This window comes from Nicotiana tabacum, chromosome 9, assembly GCF_000715075.1.
Source record: "Nicotiana tabacum cultivar K326 chromosome 9, ASM71507v2, whole genome shotgun sequence".
In the NCBI taxonomy this organism is placed as follows: domain Eukaryota; kingdom Viridiplantae; phylum Streptophyta; class Magnoliopsida; order Solanales; family Solanaceae; genus Nicotiana; species Nicotiana tabacum.
Genome location: NC_134088.1, coordinates 97,242,980 through 97,267,146, shown reverse-complemented (window position 1 = coordinate 97,267,146; position 24,167 = coordinate 97,242,980). Strand labels below are relative to the sequence as shown.

The following is a 24,167-nucleotide window of genomic DNA, read 5'->3' as shown; positions in this document are numbered from 1 at the left end:
TGGACATAACGATACGATACAATCGTATTTAAAGTAACAATACAATAGGTAACAACCATCCAAATAAGCTGTTAGCCAGAATATCTTATGATATCATGATATGTCAATTCCTATTTTCATTCTTTTAATGCTTCCCGGCTTTCAGGAGACTCTTTATAGGATACTTGGCCAAAACTTATGTCTCAACTCTCAAGTCATGTCCAAATTTTGGGGTTACATTACCTTGGTTTTTGTTTTAAAAAATAGTTTTTTAGGCCTAGTACAACTATAAAGGGTGCTAGTTAATTAGCCGGGTCATTAGGTCTAACTCAAAGCCCACAATCTATATAACATCACTACGGGTCAAAAAATAGATTTATTTATAAGAGAGCAGCAAAGGGTTTATTCTTTGTGTCGCTCACGAGCAGAATCTTAGCTTGAGCCTACCTTCGCACACATCCATTAATCTCTTCGTCAACTAAAGAAAGATATCTAGGCATTTGAATCTAAGTGTAATAACACTACAGTTACCAAACTTAGGGTCATAAGTTGACGAATGAGCAAGAAGTTCAAGGCAATTATTTGTTTCCTGCCTCAAATTTAGGAGCATATGAGGATGCAACTGACTCATAATAATCATAATAGTATGTTTGATAATGTGAGACAACATCTAAAGTTAGAAGAAGAGCAGCATGAGCCTGCCAAAGAAGGTGCAAAAGTGCACAAAACTACAACTTCTAGCTCAACAAATGGTTTTATAACGTGAAACCAATGAAAACTGAAAAATTATGACGCATCCAAATAAAAACCCTAAAATGATAACCAACAAGATAGAAAGTGAGAAAGAAAAAAAAGTGACTAGAGTAAAATGCTTCATCTGTGATCAATTGGGTCACTATGGAGAAAAGGTAGACATTGTCATTCTTTCCTTCCTTCAAATTTTTTTTGGGGACGGGGAAACGGGGGTAGGGGGGTGTTTCGGTTTATTACTACAGCCTGTTTTAAGGAAAAACCATTAGGCACAGAAGCTCAGACAATTAACTCAAAGGAATCAATACATCGTGTTGCATAAGATTTTACCCTGTAACTCCCTTAGTGAGAGTCTTACTTTAGAAATAAGCATATATACCGCACTATCATCGTAACGATATGCGTGTAACAAATAGTACATGCAATAATGTAGGGTAAGAAACAGCAGTTCACATGGCAACAGAGGCAGGAGCCAAAGAGCCAACTATCAGAAATAACATGTTTTGCCTTTTTTTTTTCCTCTTGATGCAGTTCGCCGCTGAGCAAAGATACAATCAATTTCCATCTACACCTATCGGATGCTCACAGGTCCAGTGTTTGCTGGTTTCTGGAAGACTCTTACTACTGGCATCCCATCAGCATCACCGTTCTGGACCCTCCACGACCGGTCTTTTTTTCTTTGTGATTTCTTGTGTTGTTTATGGGGTTTAATTGAGGGCTTCTTTTTACTAGCTGCCTCGTTAGAAGCAAGTCCATTGGCCATATCAAATGTACTCAAATCACTCAGCACATGCTCTAGACTCGGTGCATTTTCGTCTTCATCATCACCAGAGGAATCAGAAGCAGACATTCTAGGTCCATCATCATCCTCTGAAACATCTTCATCTTCTGCACTACCTTCATCCTCCGATACCCCTGGAGGCGTTTCAAAATGTGGAAGCTTCCCATCAACATAATCTTTCAACATCTGACGTGCTGCTCTTGTTTCATCAGGCAATCCACTTGCAGCAACATAACCACGAGATGCACAGTATGTTCGCAAAAGTTCTGCTGCAGTAGGTGGACGAGACTGTGACTCGTACGGCTTTGGTTTCGGCAGAGATATGTTGTAGACATCCTCAATAATTTTTCTAGGGACTCGATTTGCCACCACCTGTACAGCCTCTCTATGCTCAGTCATCCGATCAATTGGCAAAACACCACATGCAATCATCTCATATCTCGAACTTGTGAATGATGGAAACACCAAACCAGGGCAATCACATAGAGTAAGTTTAGGAGATATCACGAGTGTTTGAAAATGCTTTGTCTTCCCGGGAGTAGATGTCACACCAGCCCGTTTTTCCCCTACCAAAGCATTAATGGTTGAGCTTTTTCCAACATTAGGATACCCCACAAACCCCACCATCACACTTCTAGATTGAACATCTGCTGCTAAGTTTTCATTAGCACGATGAGCATGAGACGGGCCTCCTCCAACAGAAGCTGACCTATTCCTAGTCAAAACTATCTCCTCCGCTGCAGACTGTAACCGGACCAATAGCTCTTCTCTGCCAACAATTTTTGTATCAGCATCACCTGCCTCTTGAGAGATCGTTGGTATCTTCCCTTCCATAGCCGCAGAGGCAGCTTTAGCTGACCAGAATAGAAAAAGAATCCCTTGCTTGTGGAAGTATTCAGCCCATTTCTTTCTGCAGATAAAGCAAGAAGCATAAACTGCACATTCAAAAAAAAAAAAAACTGGCAGGGAATGGCAACTATATTATCAGCATACTGACCTGATAGAAATGGGTAAAAGATCTGCTTTGTTAACAAGAAGCATTGTTCTTTTGTGTTGGTCTACTTCTAGTGCATAAGCCTGCAAATTGGCCCCATCAGTGCATAATCCTTATATGGAACTTGTACGATACAGGTAAAACAAGAGAAACATCACTACTGTCGAAGTTTTTGGCATATGTACGAAACCATTCGCTACTCTTTAAATTTCATTAAAAAGGAAAGTAAAAGAAAAGAAAGATCAGAATTCAACAGTAGCGCATCAAAAGAATGCACGGCCACATGAGACAATATGAAAAAGATATCAACACATATCTGAACAGTCTTTCAACTGCAGTCACTGAAACTGTGAATATCCATGCAAACAAATAGGAAATATATGGTAGTTGTGCTAAAAGCCTAACAATCGAAGGAACTTCAATCTATGTGAAGCATTGAAATACTTACCTCAAGATCAGGACACCGATAAAAAAGTGGGTCTCGTGCATCAACAACCATTACAAGCTGAGGACGAAGAAACATTAAAATAAATCAGCAATGCTAATTTTGACAAAGTAATAAATTTTATTAATGAAGGGCAAAAACCGTCTGTATACAAAAATATATCAGCAATACACCAAGAAAGATTAAAAAAACACGTCCATAGAAAGAAGGTAATCGTCCAATTCAGAGAGAATTATTAACAATCAAGTAGCAGATATAAATCCATTACTCTTTTCTCGATTGCACTAGTAGATCACTGCAAATTCATACTACATAATAAAATGGGGAATATCATTAGTGGGAAAGATGCAAAAGATGTAAATCCTAAGGATCTGAAGAGGCCAGGACAGACAGGCCTAAGTGAAGGGGACTGCAGTCATGTGTTTAAGCTCTTTGCCTACATAAACTTCTTTTTCAAAGTCAAAATTGTTCAACAAAGCAAGCAGGTATACTTGATGCTGGAATTTTCATTAGTTATTATTGCTGATATTATCCAATAGTTGGGAAATAGTGGATGTTTTCGAAGTTCACAGTATCATTATTGTCTATCTAATCCAAAAGATACAAACAACCAATAACTAATACCGTGGTATACTTTAATGAAATTTCACCTTTTCAAAAATGAATAAATAAATAACCCAATAACCTAAAACTGTGGGAATCCAGAAATTAGGGGAGGCAAATGCAAATGAGGAAACTATGATACAAGAAGTATGAAAGTAAAAAAATTGACTATTGAAGCACCTAGAAGTCAACCCTGGCGAATTTGAAGGTCCTCACAGTTTTCATGCTCAAACATTTGCAGCCCAACTACTAGGCAAAATTTAAACAACGTTAACGGACACAATTCGTCACGCGGAAAGTATCTCTAGTACAAGGCCAGAAATGTTACTACATACCAGATTACCAACCAATCTTCAAAATCTCTTACCAAGTACTTTCAGGCTTCTTTACAGGAAACCTAACTTTAGTTTAAAATGCTTGACATTAAAGCAACCTTAAGTTTGAAGAACCAGTTTCTCTCAGTGCTTTAGTCTACATAATCAGATCAAATAAACTACACGAGGAGTAAGCATAAGAAGGAACCAGTAGACTGCCAGATGCTAACTGTTAAACTGCCACGAAAAATATTTATCCTCTTGAATAACCCTAAAGGTAGAAAATGATCAGAATCTCACCAGATCACTACGCTCGACAACTCTCCAAAGCTGTCTCCAGATATCCAGGTTCTTTTCAAAAGGGGTGAGAACCAGTTTCTCGTTCTCTTCAAGCCTATATAAATCAATTTCTGTTAGAGCAAAAGATGTCCATAAACAAAATTCACATGCTAAGCAGTAGCCCAAGTCCCAACATAAGATGAGGCCTATCTGAAAGCTCTCAATGTACTATTGATTTTCTGGTCATACCTCCATCACACATAAATTCACTATAAACAGATGGAATATGCTTTAGGTGCAAACAAATCAGGTATTTTTTAAGTGTACATGGAAAATAACGGTTGACGGATTAAACTGGGAGGGAAGGTACAAATTCTCTTTTGAACATAACTACACAACTTCCTAGCTCAATCTGTTTGTCTACTGAACCCATAGTGACTAACTTTGAATGTAAGCAGTTATCCGTAGGAAAATGAACACAAGATATCGTAAACATCCATCTTAAATTTACAAAGTTCATATTCCTTGCCCCCACTCCCAAAGAGAGGAAAGCAACAATATCCACAAACATGCATTCACTAATGTAGCATAAGCAAATAAAATGCCTTCTCACAGAACTGACCTTGCAAGATTGCGGCGCCAAGCTAGAAAAGCTTGATTTTCATTGGCATCAAGCTCTTCTACTGACATTCTAGTATTCCATGGTGGCCTGAAAAAGAAGTACTTCAGAACCTTGGACCAGGACACCAGATAGTGCACTAGATTTAAAAAAGGATAACAATTACCTGCGTGGAACACGAAGACTGCTAGCATGCAAGACCTCCTCCTTCTTCTGCTGCTCTTTTCTTTCTTCAGGTGTCAGATCACCCATGCTAGAATCACCATCCCTATTACAACAAAGTCAGGTCACAACCACAATAAGTGTAAATAAGTCACCTTTCGATTCTGTCAGAGAGGACACTAAGACATAAAGTTATGAAAAATCAAACGAGCAAAGAATAAAAGATAAGAAAGAAGGTACATTATATTTTTTTATAAAGCAGCAAAAAGATAGTACTAGAAGGAGCCCAGTCAAAGTTGAAAAGTGAAATGCTAAAAGGCAATATTATGAGAAGTGAAATGTTAGCATAAAGAAACACCTTCTCACAGATGAAGTCAATTATTACAGGATCTCCATGGTTCACACTAGCATATTCTATAGAAATTTAGAAAATAAAATTTAGCACATTAATGCAACTATGAACTTCACATGATAAATCAAGGTTACTGAATCTGAAGAGAGAGAAGATCATCCCAAATGTCAAATCTTTTACAGGGTTGACCATGACACATAATCAGCGATCTTATCTTTAAATTAGCTTCAACTTCCAGAGAGCGCCCTAATTCCAAAAACACAGTAATTTTAACTGATAACGAGTTCAAGTAAACGAAGATAACATATCAAACCCTGCAATAAAGCATGATGTGGAAAACCTTGTATCAAAACAACAAGTTCTGATTCGGATATGATTCACTTCCCATTAACTGAATATGTATGACTTAGGTGGATTTCCTTTGCAGTTCATATGAACGTGCTACTGCTCCACTTCCTTTTAAATTCAAAACTTCATCTACACCAATCAAGTCACTCCTCTAGTTAATAATATCTCTCAATAAGAGTTACAACAGAGTCACATACGTCAGTGGATACTTCTTCGGATCAAAGTATCCTCTAGGATTCTGATGCTATCTACATTCATGATGCCCTTCGGAAAAAGCTGTTGAGATTTCTTCACTACTAGTAGTTTATTACAGTACATCAGATATAGAAGCCTTCAGCTAAGGAACATTTCAACTGGAGAAGAAGTTTTATGGCTTCAAATTTAGAAACAGATGTAGTGCAATGAGCCAATGACTAAGCAAGAGTGATACAATAGCCCCCCTCTAGTGAGTCCTTAAATAGCTTATAAAGACTGAGAGATAGGTAATGAATCTACTACCTATTGTCAGCTGTAATCGGGGCAGATATGAAAGTTAATTTCTTAGTCATTACGTAATACATATGAATTAAAAAAAAAAAAAGCAATATACACTCAAGATAGAAGATGAAATACGATCTTCGCAGTATCAGCCTATCACGCCTCTGATATAGAGACAGCACAACTGCAAAGATATATGTTATTTACTTAATTCTGGTGCTTAGAGATGTGGTTTCATATGCCACTCAACATGTTGATAACCATGTAGATGATCTGTCGGAACTTCTATTCCTTAAGGTTCTCATAGAGGAACCACGGGAGAAATGTCTTTCAGCCACGGAGCTATTGAGATAGTAGCTTAATGCAAATGAGTCTTTAGTATCAATATGGAGAAACAATGAGCATTATTTCCCATTTCTTTCTTGAAAGATGTTGTATTCTTTTATTTTTAATGGACTCCCTCTCATACAGCAATTCAACCACAGTCAAGGCAATAGAGAGCTCTTTCCTTCACTATTCAATAATTGTTTCAATAGGGAATCCTTCTTTTACCATTCCATAATTTTTGCACATGGCACAACACATTGTCATCCGTGCAAAACTTGACCTCATCGGAAATGATGCATATGATGGCAACAAGTCAAACCCCCACCACACTATAATTAAGCTAAATCGAATAACATCTCACAACAGAATAAACAAAAGAGTAAGATAATCGCTCACGAAGGGGCCAGCAAGTCGCTTATTCTGCATTCTTTCCCTTTTTTCTTCTTCTCCTTCTACTTTTAGGTTTTTCTATGTTGCGCTCAAGAAGATTATCGGGAATGAATCTTGGCTTACAAAACCAGTTCCAATCACAAAACTACAAAAATAGAACTAAAAACAAACTCCCAACCTCATACAGTACCCAAGTTTCTCCTTTTTCCCAAAAAAAACAATTCAAAAAACAAACCAGAAACCCGCAGCCGCAAGCATTACAACAACCCTCTAGCAACAAACTAACCCTCAAACCCCTGTCCCTCTAAAAAAGGAAGGGAATATATACACCAACAAGATACATGCTTTATCATCAACAACTGATTGCAAAAAAAAAAAAAAATTAAGAAAAAACAACAACTTTACTCAGCTTAAAAGTACATTAAGGTAATTCCCAAATACCCAATTCTCTATTTTTCTCAAAAAGTAATTAGAAGAAAAGAATATAAAGAACAAAATCCCAACTTTACTCAACTAAACAAATAGACATAAACAAAAGCCAATAAACCCGACAAGCATAGCGGCTCTTGACAACCCAAAGTAACACACAGAGACACCTATTTACGAAGAATTACAGGTTTTATGACCAAAATTTAATTAAGAAGCTGAGTAAACAAGACATGTTAATTAAAGGGGGGTGCTTACAGATTGACGAGGAGTTTAACGGGAGGATTAAGGTCAGAGAAGACGCGGTGAGCTTCATCTGTCTGTTCTATGACGGCCTGAATATCAGTGACTTCAGTGACGGATTCCAGAACCTTCTTGTGTTGGTTCCTGTAGAATCGTCCCTTCTCTTTCGACTGCTGAATCATTTGGTTATGGTGCCTCACCAGTGCCCTCCCTAACGTACTTTTCTCTCCTTTCCCCATTACTGCTTTTTCCTTTCCCCCTTTCTCTTTAATAAAATTATGAGGAAAAAAATGATTGATGAGCAAAACCCTAATACTGCTTTTCACTGGAGGCGGTGGAAGAAATTGGCGGTGTTACTGTGGAGGAGGGGGGCGGCTGAGAGGAGTTGTAGAGCGAGGAAAAAGAAAGAGTTCCTAAAAGGGACTTCTTCTTCCCCTTTTTTTTATTTTTTTAAATTTTTAATAATAAAATGCAATTTGACTCTAATACTCCATTTTTTGCACTTTATTATTTTCCAGCCATTTTTGGGACTTTATAATTTAGTTAACTTATGAGCTTTTAACATATTTACGGATCAGTCAAAAATAATTATAGTTCAAATATATAAAAAATATATATTTAAAATGTACAAAATAAATATATTTATCGGTTATTATATTTTTAGGGACGATTAGATTTCCCTTAAATTATTACATTGACCCCCTAATTTCTTGCTCCGCATAAATGTCGAAAACTAGAACCTTTTTTTAAAAGAAACTTACTAGGACTGTATTAGACAATAATAGGACAATTAGCACCAGAGTAGTCACAATTCAATTTGATTTGATTTTGTGAACAAAAATTAAATTTCTTATGTCAATTTGCTGAATATACAAATCAAAATATAACAAACTAGTTTCATTTCTCTCATCATCCTCATTGTTTATTAATGGTTGTCTTATGAATACAAAATTTAGGGTGTAAATGTTGAACATAATTCCAACAAATAATAATTTACTATTAAGTCGAAATTGCAATCCTCTCACCGTAATCTAGTGGTATTATCATGTAGCCTCATGCTATATATGCAGTGACGTAGCTAGGAATTCCGTCAAGGATATTCAAATTTAAACAAGCCAAATAATTTTTTTTGTCAATAAATAGTGTACCAAAATTTTTAAATCAAACTATGCAATATTTAGCTAAACAATTAAAGAAAATTAATAGAACTATAGTTTTATAAATCAAAATTAAAATAACAAAAGGACAACATTAGAAATTTTACTAATAAAAGTAAGCATAAAACAAAAGAAAGGGAGAGTAGAGAGAATTTTTATCCTGTAGAGAGCTTTTGTTAAAGAAATTTTTATAGAGCTTGACGTTAAATTATAATATTTATTTAAAAAATTACTTTTAGTTAAAAATTATTTTTAATATTAGTTGTTTATTTCTACAAAAAATTTAAGAGTTATTTTTTTAGAAAAAATTTTAAATTGAAAAAAAATCAAATAGACCACATATGGTGGTCTCCGTTTAGTTTTCGCAAACAAAACAGAACTTTGAACCCGTGAACCACACGTCACTTTGAACACCTTGAACCGGTGGACTGCCTGATACGACCCAAGATAGCCAACATGCGCTTTGGATGTCAATTGATGGCTACTTTCGCAATTGGAGGCTATGTGTGTAAATTGCCATCAAATGAAGATTACATGTAATTGGAGGCTATACTTATAATAAGTAGCTTTTTTCCATTCTCTTTCTTTTTTTAAGGATTGGAATGAAATCTTTCGGTAATGGTCTAACTAGCTCCACCCCTTTGATGGGGATATGAACTTCATGTCCTAGCTTTCCTTTCTTTCGGAGCCACTTCCTTCGCCCTTTCTTCTTAGTCTGAGGCATCTCCCTCTCGTCCTATTGTGGTACGTTAACTATAAAGTCTTGAAAGCTAGAGTTACTACACTTAGTTTCTTAAAATTAGCTTATGGGTATTTGGGTCCTTTGTAGTCAAGTACCTAATCTAGTATAAATAGCCCTTAAGGCTTTCATTTTAGAGAGACTAATTTTGATGAATAATGAAGACTCTTTTGAGAGGTGTAATGGTGATTTGCCATTATTGATGACAACTTATTCAAGGTGTGTTCTTCAAGTGGAATCACACTTCCACTTGAAGGTATATAGTTTAGGTTCACTTTGTTATGTAATTATTCACTGGTTGATCTTTGTCAATTATTTTTCAATGACTACTTTGTTGGGTATATTCTCAAATTCTATCATTTATCTTTAATTTCTTGTCTTCCGCATTTAGATTCGTATCATTTGGTATCGGGGCTTGGATTAGTATTTGTTTCTACATATACTAGCTAAGTATTTGATTTTATTTTATAATCCCAAAAAAAATAGAAATCAAAAATTCAATTGTGATGGTGATTTTAGTTGTGTTTTGTGGTTAAAACCAGTTTATGAAGTTAAATCTAAGTTTACTTGTGCATTGGAATGGAGATTTGAGTTTAGAAGGTTGAAAAACTCCATTATTGAAGAACGTTGAGCTTGAACAAGGTTTTCAAAATTGGGTGTTCTTTGTTTTGTTATTATTTGAACAAATTAGCCATTGGAATTTGCTCTCAGTTTTCTAAGTAGTTTGTCTTTCAATTTTGAGACGATTTGGCTGAGAATTGAGTGAGTAATCTATAATTTGGAAGAAATCCATATTCATCATGTTCATGTTGGATTCATGAAAAAAGTACAATTTGATCCATTTGAGTTTATGATTCATGAATTTGATATCAAAAACCATTGGGGATTGAATCTAAGGTGATTCCCAAGTGAAATTTGAAGTTTGGGAACATTTGGAAGCAATTTGTTCGAATTTGAGAAACAAAATCGAGGTAAAAAATTGTAGAAATTTCAGATTCGTTGACCACTTTGTGGAGCCGAATTTGTTCATGGAGTCGGGCAGAAGCTGAACAAAGCTATTGAAAATGCAGTATCGTGGACCCATTCGTGAAGCCTATTATGTTCGTGGAGTCGGGCAGAAGCTGAAAATTATTGAAACTAAATATCACCAAGAAAACGTAGAGCCGAAGTCAAATCGTCTCCACGAACTTCCCCTACTCAGCACCAATCGTGGCCACGAAAGAAGATCGTGGAGCCGAATTTTCCACTTGCACAGTTTGAGTTTCCTTGTGTTCTTCTTATTCCTAGTTATTTTCTTTGATTATTCTTATCTAGTTAACATTAGTAATTAGTCCTATTTTGTTAATCTAGTTATTGTGTCCGTATTTTTCATTTCGTGCCAATTATTTCGTGCTTTTCTCTTTGATCACGTTGTTCATTATTTGACTCTTGTCCGTTTGCTTTTACTAGTATTAGAGTACGCGTTTTGCGCGTGTACCCCAACTTGATGAGTAATATTTTTTTTTAAAAAAAATACATAAATAGTATTTAAAATTATATTTGCATTATAAAATAGAAATTTAAACTCCTGAAATTGATAAATATTGATTCAATATAAATAACTCAATAAATAAGAGAATATGTCTCATAGAATTTCTGAATATAATTACTCTTCTGTATATTCAGCTTAAACTCATTTTCAGCTCTATGACTTCATCACCTCAATTTCATAAATTATCATACTTTCTTTTCAGTTTCAGCAAGAACACATAACCTTTGAAGATTTAAAAGTTTTATTTTTATTTTCTTAAAAAATCTATTTTCAACTTTTGTGTGTGTGTGGGTGTGTGATAATTTTCAAGTTCATTCTATAATTTTCAAGTTCATTTTAAAAGTCACAATATTAATAAAAATATTATATGAATTAAATTTGACAGATTAAAAAATAATAAATTACGATGGCATAAAATAAAATTCAGCCACTATATTTTGAATCATAAATTTTAGTTGATTTTAAAGTCCTAAAATATTAAGAAAACAGTTAAATAATAATTTTGTTTATATAAAATTTATTTTTAAAGGGATCGTTACACGGCAAGCCGTCAGGATTCACTGTTTACGTTTTTCAATCGAATATACATATATATTATATATATGCCGGCTATTTTTAGTTTAAGCTGTCGGTAGGCAGCTATTTAGAAAAAAAATCATTTTAAAGTAAAAAGGTTATATCAACATTAAATTTAGTTAAATATTTTTGTGACCTAGTTTTATCACAAATCTATATATATACTATATTAAAAGCACGAAGGCCCTTAGAAAAATATCGTTCGTCTTTTTTATCCTTTAAATATAGAGTTCACACTAGACAAAATTATTATTTAATTATTTTCCTAATATTTAGGAATTTAAAACTCACTAAAATTTTAACTAATAAATCTTTCCTTATTTTAAATATATTAGACTCCTAATTTTTGACGGGTAAGTATATAGAGTTGGCTAGGATTCTCTAGAAGAGGAAGGTTAATATATCGTGTGTCCTGGAGACTAGGTGGGTAGGATCGAGGGCGAGGGATGCCGATGGGTATAAGATGTGGTACTCTGGAGTCCTAAAGGGTAAGAATGGAGTGGGTATTTTGGAAGATAGGGATCTTAGAGAGTCTGTGGTAGAGGTTAGGCGGGTGAATGATAGACTAATGTTTATTAAGCTGGTGGTTGGTGAGTGTACCCTAAATGTCGTTAGTGCATACGCGCCGCAAGCAGGCTTGAATGAGGAGGTTAAAAGGCGCTTCTGGGAGGGGTTGGATGAGATTGTGCGTAATATTCCGCCTGCCGAGAGGTTATTTATAGGAGGGGAATTCAATGGGCATATTGGGTCATCTGCAGGTGGCTATAGTGAGGTGCATGGCGGCTTCGGTTTTAGGGATCGGAACGGAGGAGGTACCTCGCTGCTGGATTTCGCTAAGGCATTTGAACTGGTGATTGCGAACTCGAGTTTTTCGAAGAGGGAGGAGCATTTGGTTACTTTTCAAAGTACGGTGGCGAAGACGCAGATTGACTATCTCCTCCTCAGAAGATGTGACAGAAGGCTGTGCAAGGATTGCAAGGTTATCCCGGGTGAGACCCTTGCGACACATCATAGGCTCTTGGTAATGGATGTCGGTATTATGATAAGGAGGAAGAAAAGGTCTGTATGAGGACGTCCGAGGATCAGGTGGGATACCTTGACTAAGGATAAAGCTCAAGAGTTGGAAGGGACGTTATCAGCTATGGGATCCTGGAGGAGTAGTGGGGACGCAAGCATTATGTGGTCAACGACAACAAATTGTATAAGGAAGGCGGCGGGAGAGGTGTTAGGGGTATCGTCGGGCTACTCTGGTGGTCACAAAAGAGACTGGTGGTGGAATGAAGTGGTCCAAGGTAAAGTGGAAGCGAAGAAGGCGGCGTACCTGAAGCTAGTAGGGAGCATTGGTGAGGGGGAGAGGAGAACGAACAATGAGAGGTATAAGGTAGCTAGGAAGGAGGCAAAACTGGTGGTTACGGAGGCTAAGAATATGGCTTTTGCTCGTCTGTACGAGGATCTAGGGATCAGGGAGGGAGGGGGGGGGAGAGAAGAAGCTATTCCGGCTGGCCAAGACGAGAGAGAGTTTGATGGGGGTGATCAGATTAAGCGGAGATGGCAGGCCTACTTTCATAAACTTCTGAACGAAGAAGGGGATTAGGATATTGTGCTAGGTGAATTGGGGCATTCAGAGAGTCACTGTGACTTTAGGTATTGTAGGCGCATCAAGGTTGGGGAGGTCATAGAGGCTATGTGTAAGATGAGTAGGGGCAGAGCTACCGGGCCAGATGAAATTCCGGTAGAATTTTGGAGGTGTGTGGATAGAGCAGGCTTGGAGTGGCTGACTGGGTTGTTTAATGTTATTTTCAAGACAAAAAGGATGCCGGAGGAGTGTAGGTGGAGTACAGTTGTTCCATTATACAAGAACATAGGTGATATCTAGAGTTGTAACAACTATAGGGGTATCAAATTACTGAGTCATACCATGAAAGTTTGGGAGAGGGTGATAGAAGTGAGGGTGAGGAGGACGATATCTATTTCAAATAACCAGTTCGAGTTCATGCCGTGGCGTTCTACTACGGAAGCTATCCACCTTATGAGGAGGTTGGTGGAATAATTCAGGGATAGGAAGAAGGATTTGCACATGGTGTTTATTGATCTGGAGAAAGCCTATGACAATGTTCATGGAGAGGTTCTATGGAGGTGCCTAGAGGCAAAAGGTGTGTCGGTTACTTACATTAGGATGATTGAGGACATGTATGATGGAGCTAAGACTCAGGTTAGGACAGTGGGAGGCGACTCGAAGCATTTCCCGGTTGTTATGGGATTACACCAAGGGTCTGCACTCAGCCCATTCCTTTTTGTCCTGGTAATGGATGCATTGACACATCATATTCAAGGAGAGGTGCCATGGTGTATGTTATTTGCTGATGACATAGTGATGATTGATGAGACTCGAGGCGGCTTCAATGAGAGGCTGGAGGTTTGGAGATAGACCCTTGAGTCTAAGGGTTTCAAGTTAAGCAGGATTAAGACGGAGTACATAGAGTGCAAGTTAAGCGTCGAGCCGACGAAAGCGGGGTTGGACGTGAGGCTTGATTCACAAGTCATCCCCAAGAATGTCAGTTTCAAGTACCTTGGATCGGTTATTCAGGGAGATGGGGAGATCGACAAGGATGTCACACACCATATAGGGTTAGGTGGATGAAGTGGAGGCTAGCGTCTGGAGTCCTGTGTGACAAGAAAATGCCTCCGATTCTCAAAGGTAAATTTTATAAGGCGGTTGTTAGACCGGCCATGCTGTATGGGGCTGAGAGCTGGCCAGTTAAGAACTCACATATCCAGAAGATGAAAGTAGCTAAAATGAGGATGTTGAGGTGGATGTGCGGGCATACTATGATAGATAAGATTATGAATGAAGATATTCGGGAGAAGGTGGACATTGCCCCCATAGATGACAAGCTGCAAGAAGCAAGGCTCAGATGGTTCGGGCATGTTCAGAGGAGAAGCCCAGATGCACCGGTGAGGAGGTGTGGGCGGCTGACTTTGGTAGGCATGAGGAGAAGTAGAGGGCGACCTAAGAAGTATTGGGGAGAGGTGATCAGGCAGGACATGGCGAGGCTTCAGATTACCAAGGACATGGCCCTAGGCAGGAAGTTGTGAAGATCGAGCATTAAGGTTGTAGGTTAGGATGTAGTTGAGAATATCTCTACGATGCTCCAGAGTGAGGCTAGTCTGTTAAGACTTGGTCTTAGACTGTTAGTGGTTAACGTTGAGTTCACACTACTCTTTCGTTCCTCTTAGTGCTATGCTTTAACTACTGGTTATTGTTTTGCTTTTCACTTATTTTTTTGGTTTTGGTGATGCTACTCTTTGTTCTATGGTTTCTATTGATGGTACTGATATTAGAGGTGGGCATAAAATCCAAAAAACCGAATTTTGAACCGGACCAAATTAATTCGGTATTTAGGTATCGGTTTATTCAGTATTTCGGTCCTACTTCGGTATAAGATTTTCAGTTTTTTGGTATTTCGGTACGGTCCTCGGTATTGAAGTTTGGATATTTTGGTATACCGAAATACCGAATTATTTAAGTACACCTTCCTTCACTGCCAGCCCAAGTTATCAATTTTTAGCCCAACATTTCTAACTTGTTAGTTCTTACCCTTAGCCTGTAACCTACCGAGACTAAGCCCAACTCCCCAACATAACATTAGAAATTATTAGAAAAGTAAAGGAACTTCTTATGCTCATTTATCACTTTATTAGAAATTTTCTAATGATGTGATTTCTAGTATAAATTATTAGAAGTAAAGAAACTACTCACATTCTACTGTTATGCTCATGTAGTGATTTCTATTAGAAATTATTAGAAGAAGTGAAGGTACTGCTCACATTTTATTGTTGTTATACTCATTATCATGTAATTAAGAATTTTTAATGAATTAGCTTAGCACTATTTAGTTAACAAAGATATGGTACGATACCGAACTGTACCGAACCAAACAAGAAAATACTGAACCGTACCGAATTATTTTGGTACGGTATTTGGTATTCATAATTGATATACCGAATACCGAACCGAAATTTTTAAATAGCGTACCGAAATACCGAACGCCCATCCCTAACTGATATATTGCCTCTTTTCGTCTTTCTTTTGTCTTCTTGAGCCGAGGGTCTTTCGGAAACAGCCTCTCTATCCCCTCGGGGTAGGGGTAATGTCTGTATATATACTACCCTCCTCAGAGCCCACTAATAGAATTTCACTGGATCGTTGTTGTTGGACTCCTAATTTACACATATTGTACCTTAATTGCCTTTATTATTTCCTTACATTCATTGATACCTTTAAGTTTCGTACAATGCAATTAATTACTTTTCATACAAGACAACGTCTCCTATTCCTATCTCATTACTCTGACTAAGTACGTAGAAGAAGTTATATGAAGGGAACTTGTTTGTGAGGGATTGACTGTTTTAATGGTACTTAATGGAGTTTTTTGCTCATTCAATTCTGAGTAAGGCATTGGCTAGATTAATGATAATCTATTGCACATAATATGTATCATAGATCCTCTTGGTATCAAGTAGGTTTAATTGAAATATGGTAGAATCTTTGAAAAGTCCAGGTGCGAAATTCAGTGTTATAATTTTGTATACAAGTCTACGAAATTAAAAAATGGTTTTATTATAAAAAAATATTAAAGGAAAAGTACAACTTCTTAGAATGAATATCAAATTACTACATGGAATTTCGATGCTAGAAATTTACTTGTATAACGATCCATAAATTATTCGTTATCTGGAAACAAAAAATTGCTTTCGTTTAGTAGACTGGGCAATTGATTTTGCACATTGTATTGTGTACTTGTGTAGTACATAACATTTATTCTTTTTTCCCCCCATTTTTTTCTAATTTAGTTTTTTTGTTAATTTTCGTTGAACAATGATAAAATCTTAAATAACACAGAAGCAAGTACTCCAATATTGAAAATCTCACAAGGCGGTGTAGGAAGTCTGAAGTTATTAATGAGAAATCTTCTCTTGAGCGACCGAATGAAACACCTAAGGATCTTTAAACTTAGTTTTGTTGGTTCTTTATTTTATTTTTCTATTTTCTATTTGGGTGTATTGATTTTATTGTTAATTTTCTTTAATATTTTGTTGGTTTTCTGGTAGGGAGAGGTATTGCTGATTTTACCGTAAATGTTGTATGTCTGCTACAATAATAATCCCTGACATATATTTTATACAATCAGAAGACCCTTTCTTCCAACTATTACAAGGATCTTTGGTTCTCAAACAAAACAAAACACGACAACTGTCGGGACCAAACACACTCACGCAAGTATACGTGGTCGTCAAGTAATAGAGTAGTGAATAGAGTATCGTTCCCACGAGGACTTATGATTAACTTTTGACTAATTTAAACTCAAATAGCTTATCGATTCAAGCGATTTCTTATAAAATAGATAATTGTCTAATTTACTACCTAAAGACTATCAAGTAATGAAATACTAGAAATCAACACAACACTTAAATAGTTTTAAATAACAATCAATGAGAGATAATATTTCAGGGTCACGGGTTATTTAACAATCATGTTCCATTCTTAGCTTAAAATTACTAATTGATTTATCTGGATTGTTGGTTGATAGAGTTGATATTACTCATAAGAATCTGTCGAGCCCTTACTCGCCTATTCAAGCTAACTCAATACATATATGTCTATGGACTTAAATTTAACAAGAACGCATTTACAATTACTGTATTGCAACCGAGCAAGGCAATTAGGTATATGTCTATCCCAATTGCGAATCCTTTCCCCGATGTCCGGGTTTAAGAACTTGCTTTATTTAATTCTATATGCAATCTAGAGTTTCCACTTTCGAGTTCAACTCTAGATTCGTAGATAGTATTTCACTGTTAGCTACTCAGCAAAATAATTAAAAATAAAATTAAATAAATAACCCAATATGATAAAATCAACTTCGTCAAATTAAACTTCAAACATCAACATTCATGTATACCCATGACCCTAGAACAATAGGGTTCTTAGCCACTCATATTCAGGCAATCATCAAAAATTCACAAGAGTGCATAAGAATCGATAAAAGAAAGAGAGAATAGGAACTCAAGACAAATTCCGTAGTTTTTAGAACTTTCTTGTGGCTTTTTCCCCCTCTCCAATATGTTAGATGACCTAAAGGAGGCGTTTTTGGCTTATATATTGCGTACAAAAGTCGTGGGCCAAAGCTCTCCTATTCCTAGTCCAAATCGGCTTCAGGGATTGATGCTAAGGTGGATACGACACATCTACCTCGTCCTCCATTTTTCAGCTTCACATGCGAGGGTGGATGCAACGCATCCACTTCGTCCTCTATTTCTCAGCTTTTCATGCGAGGGTGGATGCGACGCATCCAACCCTTGTTCCTCCATCTCAGCTTTGCCCAGGTGCGGATGCTATGGGCCGACTTCACTGCTAAGGGTGCACGAAATCTGATTTTTTTTCTAGATTGGAAGCGACGCATCCAATCTCTCTTCCTCTACCTAGAGCACCTTTTCTTCATATTTTTGCACTCCAAACACCTTAATTCACTACACACAACTCAATTAGTCATAAAACCAATAATTAAACCATGTTGGGCATTTTAAAGATTAAATAACATCAAGAAGTGGTTAAAACATGGGTAAAGTAACATTAACACATATCGAAATATGCCAAACATCACTACCCCACACTTAAACCTTTGTTCGTCCTCGAACAAACCATCACTATAGTAGACGAAACAAAATTAAGATCTTATCATTCAAAGCACACCACACCTATGACCATGGTCATTTGCCACAATTAGGCTCTAGAATATGCATCATATGCACTTACCTTTACTTGTGTCATTCTTTTAAAAATATTCAAATAAAGACAACATGCTCACAACAATCCTAACCTCAAAAACCGACTCAATGTCACTATGCACTCATGGCTTGAACACCCAACATCATAGTGAAGTCTAATAACGTTACCTATCCCTCGTGAAACCATGCGCCCTCACAACAAGAACAAGAGAGCGAGTTCAATCCACACATTCGAATCTCATGATCAAATATATTTTAATGACTCACATATATCAAAGAAAATTGCTCACTCTCACAAAGAAGTCACATGCATGCAATTGGTACCATAGGCTTGCCCTTAATGTAAATCTCTACTAATGTAAGCTCGCTCGATCTAGAATCAATTAGGACTTTTTCATGGTTGTAATGTGGGCTAAGGGACGGGTAGGATATATTTTAGGAATAGTGACTCAACCTCCTAAGCACTTTAACACATCACCAAATAACTTAAACGCAAATTCTTCAACACCATTTCAATTTCAAAAATAATATCATCCCCAATAATATTTCCTCTTTATTTAAGCACTACTTTAATTCATACCCACTAGCAAGAACAAGACAACAATTTATTCATCTATATTTTTCCTTTTTTTTTCAATTATTTTTTTTTAATTTCCGCTAGTGGTGTATTATTTTACAAAACAAGTGCACCTTTCTTCCTTTCATTGGTTCCACTCAAAAGCCACCCCACACTTAGTTCCTTCTTACTTCTTTTAGCGCTTATCTAACAACTAAAGTGCTTCAAGAGGTAAAAGGATCAAAACAATGTCAATTAAGAATAAAAAGGGTATAGGCTTGTAATGTGGGTACCAAATAAAAGTCAATAGGCTCAAAATGGTTAACTAGGGATAGATTTTATTTGTGATAAGCAATAAGCTCAAAAAGATCAAAGAAAGCCTAAAATCATTTTTCAAACCGAGCATCACCTCAAATTTCGCTTCAACTCACATACCGGGCAAGTTCTAGACACAAGTACAATACATGAACAACACAAAAACCTCACCCTACATGGCACATGACTCACTAAGGACGATCACATTTCGACTCTCAAACAATGTAAGTATTCACGGAGCAACGAGATATTAAGCATTAAGCACAAAGTGAACATAAGTCATGTAAACGAGACATAGGTGTCACAAAACATGCTATCCAATTTATAAAGGCTTCATGATCAATTTTAAAACATAGGAAAGGCACTACACATGCCAAAGCCTGAATATGCTACTATCAAACAAGTCAAGAGCCCCTAGGAATCTCATATTTCTTTTCTAAACTCTAATCTATTCTCAAAGGAAAGAAAGAGAATTTTTTTTTTTACTACCCGGTTCAAAATACATCCCATGAAAAAGAACCGATGCACAAAGAAAAACCACAGGGGATTATTACTACCTACACAAAAATTTTACTAATTTTTGTGCTTTTCTTTAGTTTTCTGTCAATCTCCTAATACTAACACTAATTTCAAGAATCAACTAAGAGTTACTCCATATAGATGAATTTACTACTATTACATGCCATTAATCCAGTGAATATTACAGCCCCCAACAGTCAAATTGTAATAGTTAAGTACATTCATCCACAAAAAAAAAATATGAATAACCCCCACCCCACACTTAGAACTGTGCGTTGTCCCCAATGCACACAAATAAGGTAAAGTAGGGTGAGAAGAAACTCCCTCAAGTCAAGGTGGAAGGCTCATCCGCAGTCTGTGGAAGAGCATCTGCATCCATGGCATTCATCAAGAACCCCTCCGGCCTTGCAATATCATCCTCACGCATAGGGAGAGATGTCATTGTCCTATCATCACCAACTGGAGCTGATTCTGTAACAGGTGGTACAGCGACCTTAGTAGGCCTGATGTGTGGAGCCTCAGGGACTATAGGAGGAACAGGAGTGGATGGTCCGGCAGTGGACGATGCAATCAACTATGAGATGTTTATATCTACACGTTGAACCAGAGCTCTGAGGAGTAATGATATCTCCCTCATCATCGTGGCCTGCTCAGTCTGGACTCGGCTTAGATCCGCACGAGTCTGACTCAACTCATCCCTGGTGGCACTCAACTCGACACGAGTCGCTATCAACTCAGCCCTGTTCTCTTGCATATCTGCTTGCATCTCTGTTGAATGGTGAGCTTAGAAGACCTTCCCTTGTTTGGCTCTAGAACCTGAGTAACATCGTATGGTCCTGGAGCTTTAGCCTCAATGTCATCATTCTCCTTGTCCCATAGTACTCCCATCTCTGTCAAGAAAGCCGACAGGGTATTTGCAAAGAACAGCCTCCACTTGTAATTCATCCTGGTGCGCTGTATTTGATCATGCATGATGGCTCCTAAGTTGAGCGGTATCCCCTCCAATAAAGCATACAATACTAGTGCGCGGTGACGAGGGACATCAGTTTTGTGTTGGCATGGCATCAGGCGGTTGCATATGAAATTTAGAGCCACACGTGCTAACGCACTCATGAATTCCTTGGCTATAGAATGGTACTCCATACTCCCATGCTTCCAATTTGCATCCTTCCTGGTAGGGCATAGGACAGACTTAATGTGTGCATAATCTGGTGTTTTGCATATGGAGTCAAACCTATCTGTTAGTGTGTGTGGCACCCCTAAGAAATTATTCAGAGCTTCATTAATATCTACCCCTCGTACTCTCACAATGTTGCCCCTGGAGTGACGCCAATTGGCGTAAAGCTCTCTAACGATAGTGAGGTTGGCTTTGCCGTGACCCTTCAAGATGGGTCCCCATTGTTGCACCTCTCGAATTGATTTTAGAAACTCTGGGTACTTTTTCTTAAGTGTTCCGATGTTGATCGGCTTTTCTGGAATGTACTTCTTTGAACCCAGTATTATTTAGCAATTTGTTACAAAAGTGAGTTCCCCCGTCGCTTATCAACACTCTTGGAGTCCCAAAACGTGTGAAGATGTGCTTCTTTACAAAGCTTACCACTACCTTTGTGTCATTAGTAGGAAGAGCAATGGCCTCCACCCACTTAGAAACATAGTCGACCGCCACCAAGATGTACCTGTGCCCATTAGAATATGGGAACGGTCCCATGAAATCAATCCCCCAAACATCAAAAAGCTCTACTGCCAGAATATTTTGCAAGGGCATCTCGTGCTTCCTCGTGATAATTCCGGTTCTTTGGCATCTATCACAATTTTTAACAAAGGCATGTGCATCCTTAAACAATTTTGGCCAATAGAGACCTGATTGTAGCACTTTTTGGGCAGTTCTATCCCCGCCGTGATGACCTCCATATGGCGAAGCATGGAAGTCATGCAGTATAGCATTCATCTCTTCCTCAGGAACACACCTTCGCACCAACTGATCTGCGCACTGCCTATATAAGAATGGCTCATCCCACATGTAGAGCCTTACATCATGTAAGAATCTTCTTCTATTGTCAGGTGTCAATTCTAGTGGCGTCACCCCACTTGCAATAAAATTCACATAATCTGCATACCATGGGGCTTCACCTGAGGTGACTGCTAATAATTGCTCATCAGGAAATGTTTCTTTGATTGACCCTCCTTCAGCTACATGGTTCCGACTTTCTAATCTGGACAAGTGATCAGCCACTTGATTTTCTGTCCCTTTTCGATCTCGGATCTCTAAGTCAAATTCTTGCAAGAGGAGGACCCAACGAATCAGCCTCGGCTTGGCGTCTTTCTTTTCAAACAAGTATCTGATAGCTGAATGATCTGTGTAGACGATGACTTTGGTTCCCACTAGATAGGATCTGAACTTGTCAAACGCCCACACCACTGCAAGCAACTCCTTTTCAGTAACTGTATAATTCATCTGAGCTGGATTCATAGTTTTGCTCGCATAATAAATGGAGTGAAAGATTTTATCCCTCCTTTGCCCAAAACTGCTCCGATTGCTATGTCACTTGTATCGTATATCAACTCAAATGGTTGTGCCCAATCTGGGCCAATGATAATTGGAGCAGTCACCAATCTTCCCTTCAGCTCCTCAAATGCTTTCAGACATGCATTTTCAAACTTGAAGGTGACATCTTTCTCTAGGAGCCTGCATATCGGAGAAGAAATTTTCGAGAAATCTTTAATGAATCGATGATAAAAACCTGCATGGCCCAAGAAACTGCGAATGCCTTTGACGGATGTCGGTGGGGGCAATTTTTCAATAGCCTCCACCTTTGCTTTATCCACCTGTAGACCATCTTTTGACACCTTGTGCCCCAAAACTATACCTTCATGTACTATGAAATGGCACTTTTCCTAGTTTAGCACCAAGTTCGTCTCTTCACACCTAGCAAGCACTTTATCAAGGTTCATCAAACAACTATCAAAAGAACATCCAAACACAAAAAAATCATCCATGAACACTTCTACAAATCTTTCAACCATGTCAGTAAAAATAACCATCATACACCTTTGAAAAGTCGCAGGTGCATTACAAAGACCAAAGGGTATTCTCTTGAACGCATATGTGCCATAAGGACACGTAAATGTAGTTTTCTCTTGGTCCTCTGGGGCTATAGCAATCTGATTATACCCCGAATAACCGTCCAGGAAACAGTAGTATTCCTGGCCAGCTAACCTATCAAGCATTTGGTCAATAAAGGGAAGGGGAAAGTGGTCTTTCCGGGTGGCATTGTTCAATTTTCTATAATCTATGCAAATTCTCCATCCAGTGATAGTTCTTGTAGGAATTAAGTCATTATTTTCATTAACTACTACAGTCATCCCCCTTTCTTCGGCACACATTGAACGGGGCTTACCTATTTACTATCAGAGATTGGAAATACAATACCTGCATCAAGCCACTTAATCACTTCTTTTCTTACCACTTCTTTCATGATTGGATTTAGTCGGCGTTGATGCTCTACACTTGGCTTGTGTCCGTCCTCCATGAGGATTTTGTGCATGCAAAAAGCTGGACTAATGCCTTTAATGTCAGACATTGTCCACCCAATTGCTCGCTTGTGCTCACGTAGCACCCTCAATAGCTTTTCTTCCTGCAATTTAGACAAGTGAGAAGAAACAATAACAGGTAAAGTGTCAGAACTACCCAAATAAGCATATTGAAGGTGAGGGGGTAGGGGTTTAAGCTCCAATTTTGGAGCTTCTTCAATTGACGGCTTTGGAGGGGGGCTACTTGGCCTATTCAGGGGCTCAAACGGGTGTATTCCTTGCATGTAAGAACATGATACATCTAGGATATACATCATCTCCTCAATCTCATCATCAATCATCAAGCTATCAAACAACATGATTGCTTTTTCTAGAGAGTCGTCTAGATATACACTCGTGTCGAGAAGTTGCGCATCTACCTCCACAACAGATATCATAGAGAGCTCCTCATAGTGGCGGGGAAGTTGGATTGCTTTGTAGATATTGAATACTGCTTCCTCGTTGTCCACACTCATAATCATTTTCCCTTCTCTCACTTTAATTATTGTATCACCAGTAGCCAAGAGAGGTCATCCCAATATGATGGGAACTTGTTCATCAGCCTCAAAATCCAGAATAATGAAGTCAGCTGGGAAGATAAATTTCCCAATTTGCAGCAGCACATCTTCAATCACTCCTTCAGGGTAGGCTATGGACCTATCAGCTAATTGCAACATCACAGTGGTTGGTCTTGGAGCTCCCAGACCCAATTGCTTAAACAAGGACAATGGCATCAGATTTATGCTCGCACCCAAATCACAAAGAGCACGACCCACATCAATATTACCGATTCGCACTGGAATGGTGAAGCTGCCAGGATCCTTAAGCTTTTGAGGAAGCTTGTTTTGGACCCTTGAAGTGCACTCCTCAGTAAGTGCAACTGTCTCGAACTCAGTCAATTTCCTCTTGTGAGCCACTATATCTTT

General features: G+C 37.9%; 2 protein-coding genes across 2 annotated transcripts; one reads left to right on the top strand and one right to left on the bottom strand.

Moving 5' to 3' along the window:
• Positions 1-1,053: 1,053 nt before the first annotated feature.
• Positions 1,054-7,927, bottom strand: LOC107812208 (GTPase LSG1-2). Its single transcript, XM_075221899.1, has 7 exons — positions 7,505-7,927; positions 4,931-5,032; positions 4,768-4,854; positions 4,167-4,260; positions 2,953-3,009; positions 2,508-2,587; positions 1,054-2,420 (listed from the first exon to the last, which is right to left on the bottom strand). The coding sequence occupies exons 1-7, from the start codon at positions 7,726-7,728 to the stop codon at positions 1,301-1,303; spliced, it is 1,764 nt and encodes a 587-aa protein (XP_075078000.1). The 5' UTR covers positions 7,729-7,927; the 3' UTR covers positions 1,054-1,300.
• A 5,642-nt stretch (positions 7,928-13,569) lies between these two features.
• LOC107812210 (secreted RxLR effector protein 78-like) lies at positions 13,570-13,920 on the top strand. The gene has a single exon (XM_016637256.1). It carries the CDS (start codon positions 13,570-13,572, stop codon positions 13,918-13,920), a length of 351 nt encoding a protein of 116 aa, XP_016492742.1.
• Positions 13,921-24,167: the final 10,247 nt, after the last annotated feature.

Bases quoted from the DNA above. Each gene is read 5' to 3' on its own strand.
- LOC107812208 (XM_075221899.1), bottom strand. From the start codon at position 7,728: ATGGGGAAAGGAGAGAAAAGTACGTTAGGGAGGGCACTGGTGAGGCAC. The intron at 4,261-4,767 runs GTCAGTTCTGTG...TGATTTATATAG, and splicing joins TGGCGCCGCAATCTTGCAAG to GCTTGAAGAGAACGAGAAAC. The intron at 2,421-2,507 runs GTCAGTATGCTG...CTTTATCTGCAG, and splicing joins CTTTTACCCATTTCTATCAG to AAAGAAATGGGCTGAATACT.
- LOC107812210 (XM_016637256.1), top strand. From the start codon at position 13,570: ATGGTGTTTATTGATCTGGAGAAAGCCTATGACAATGTTCATGGAGAG.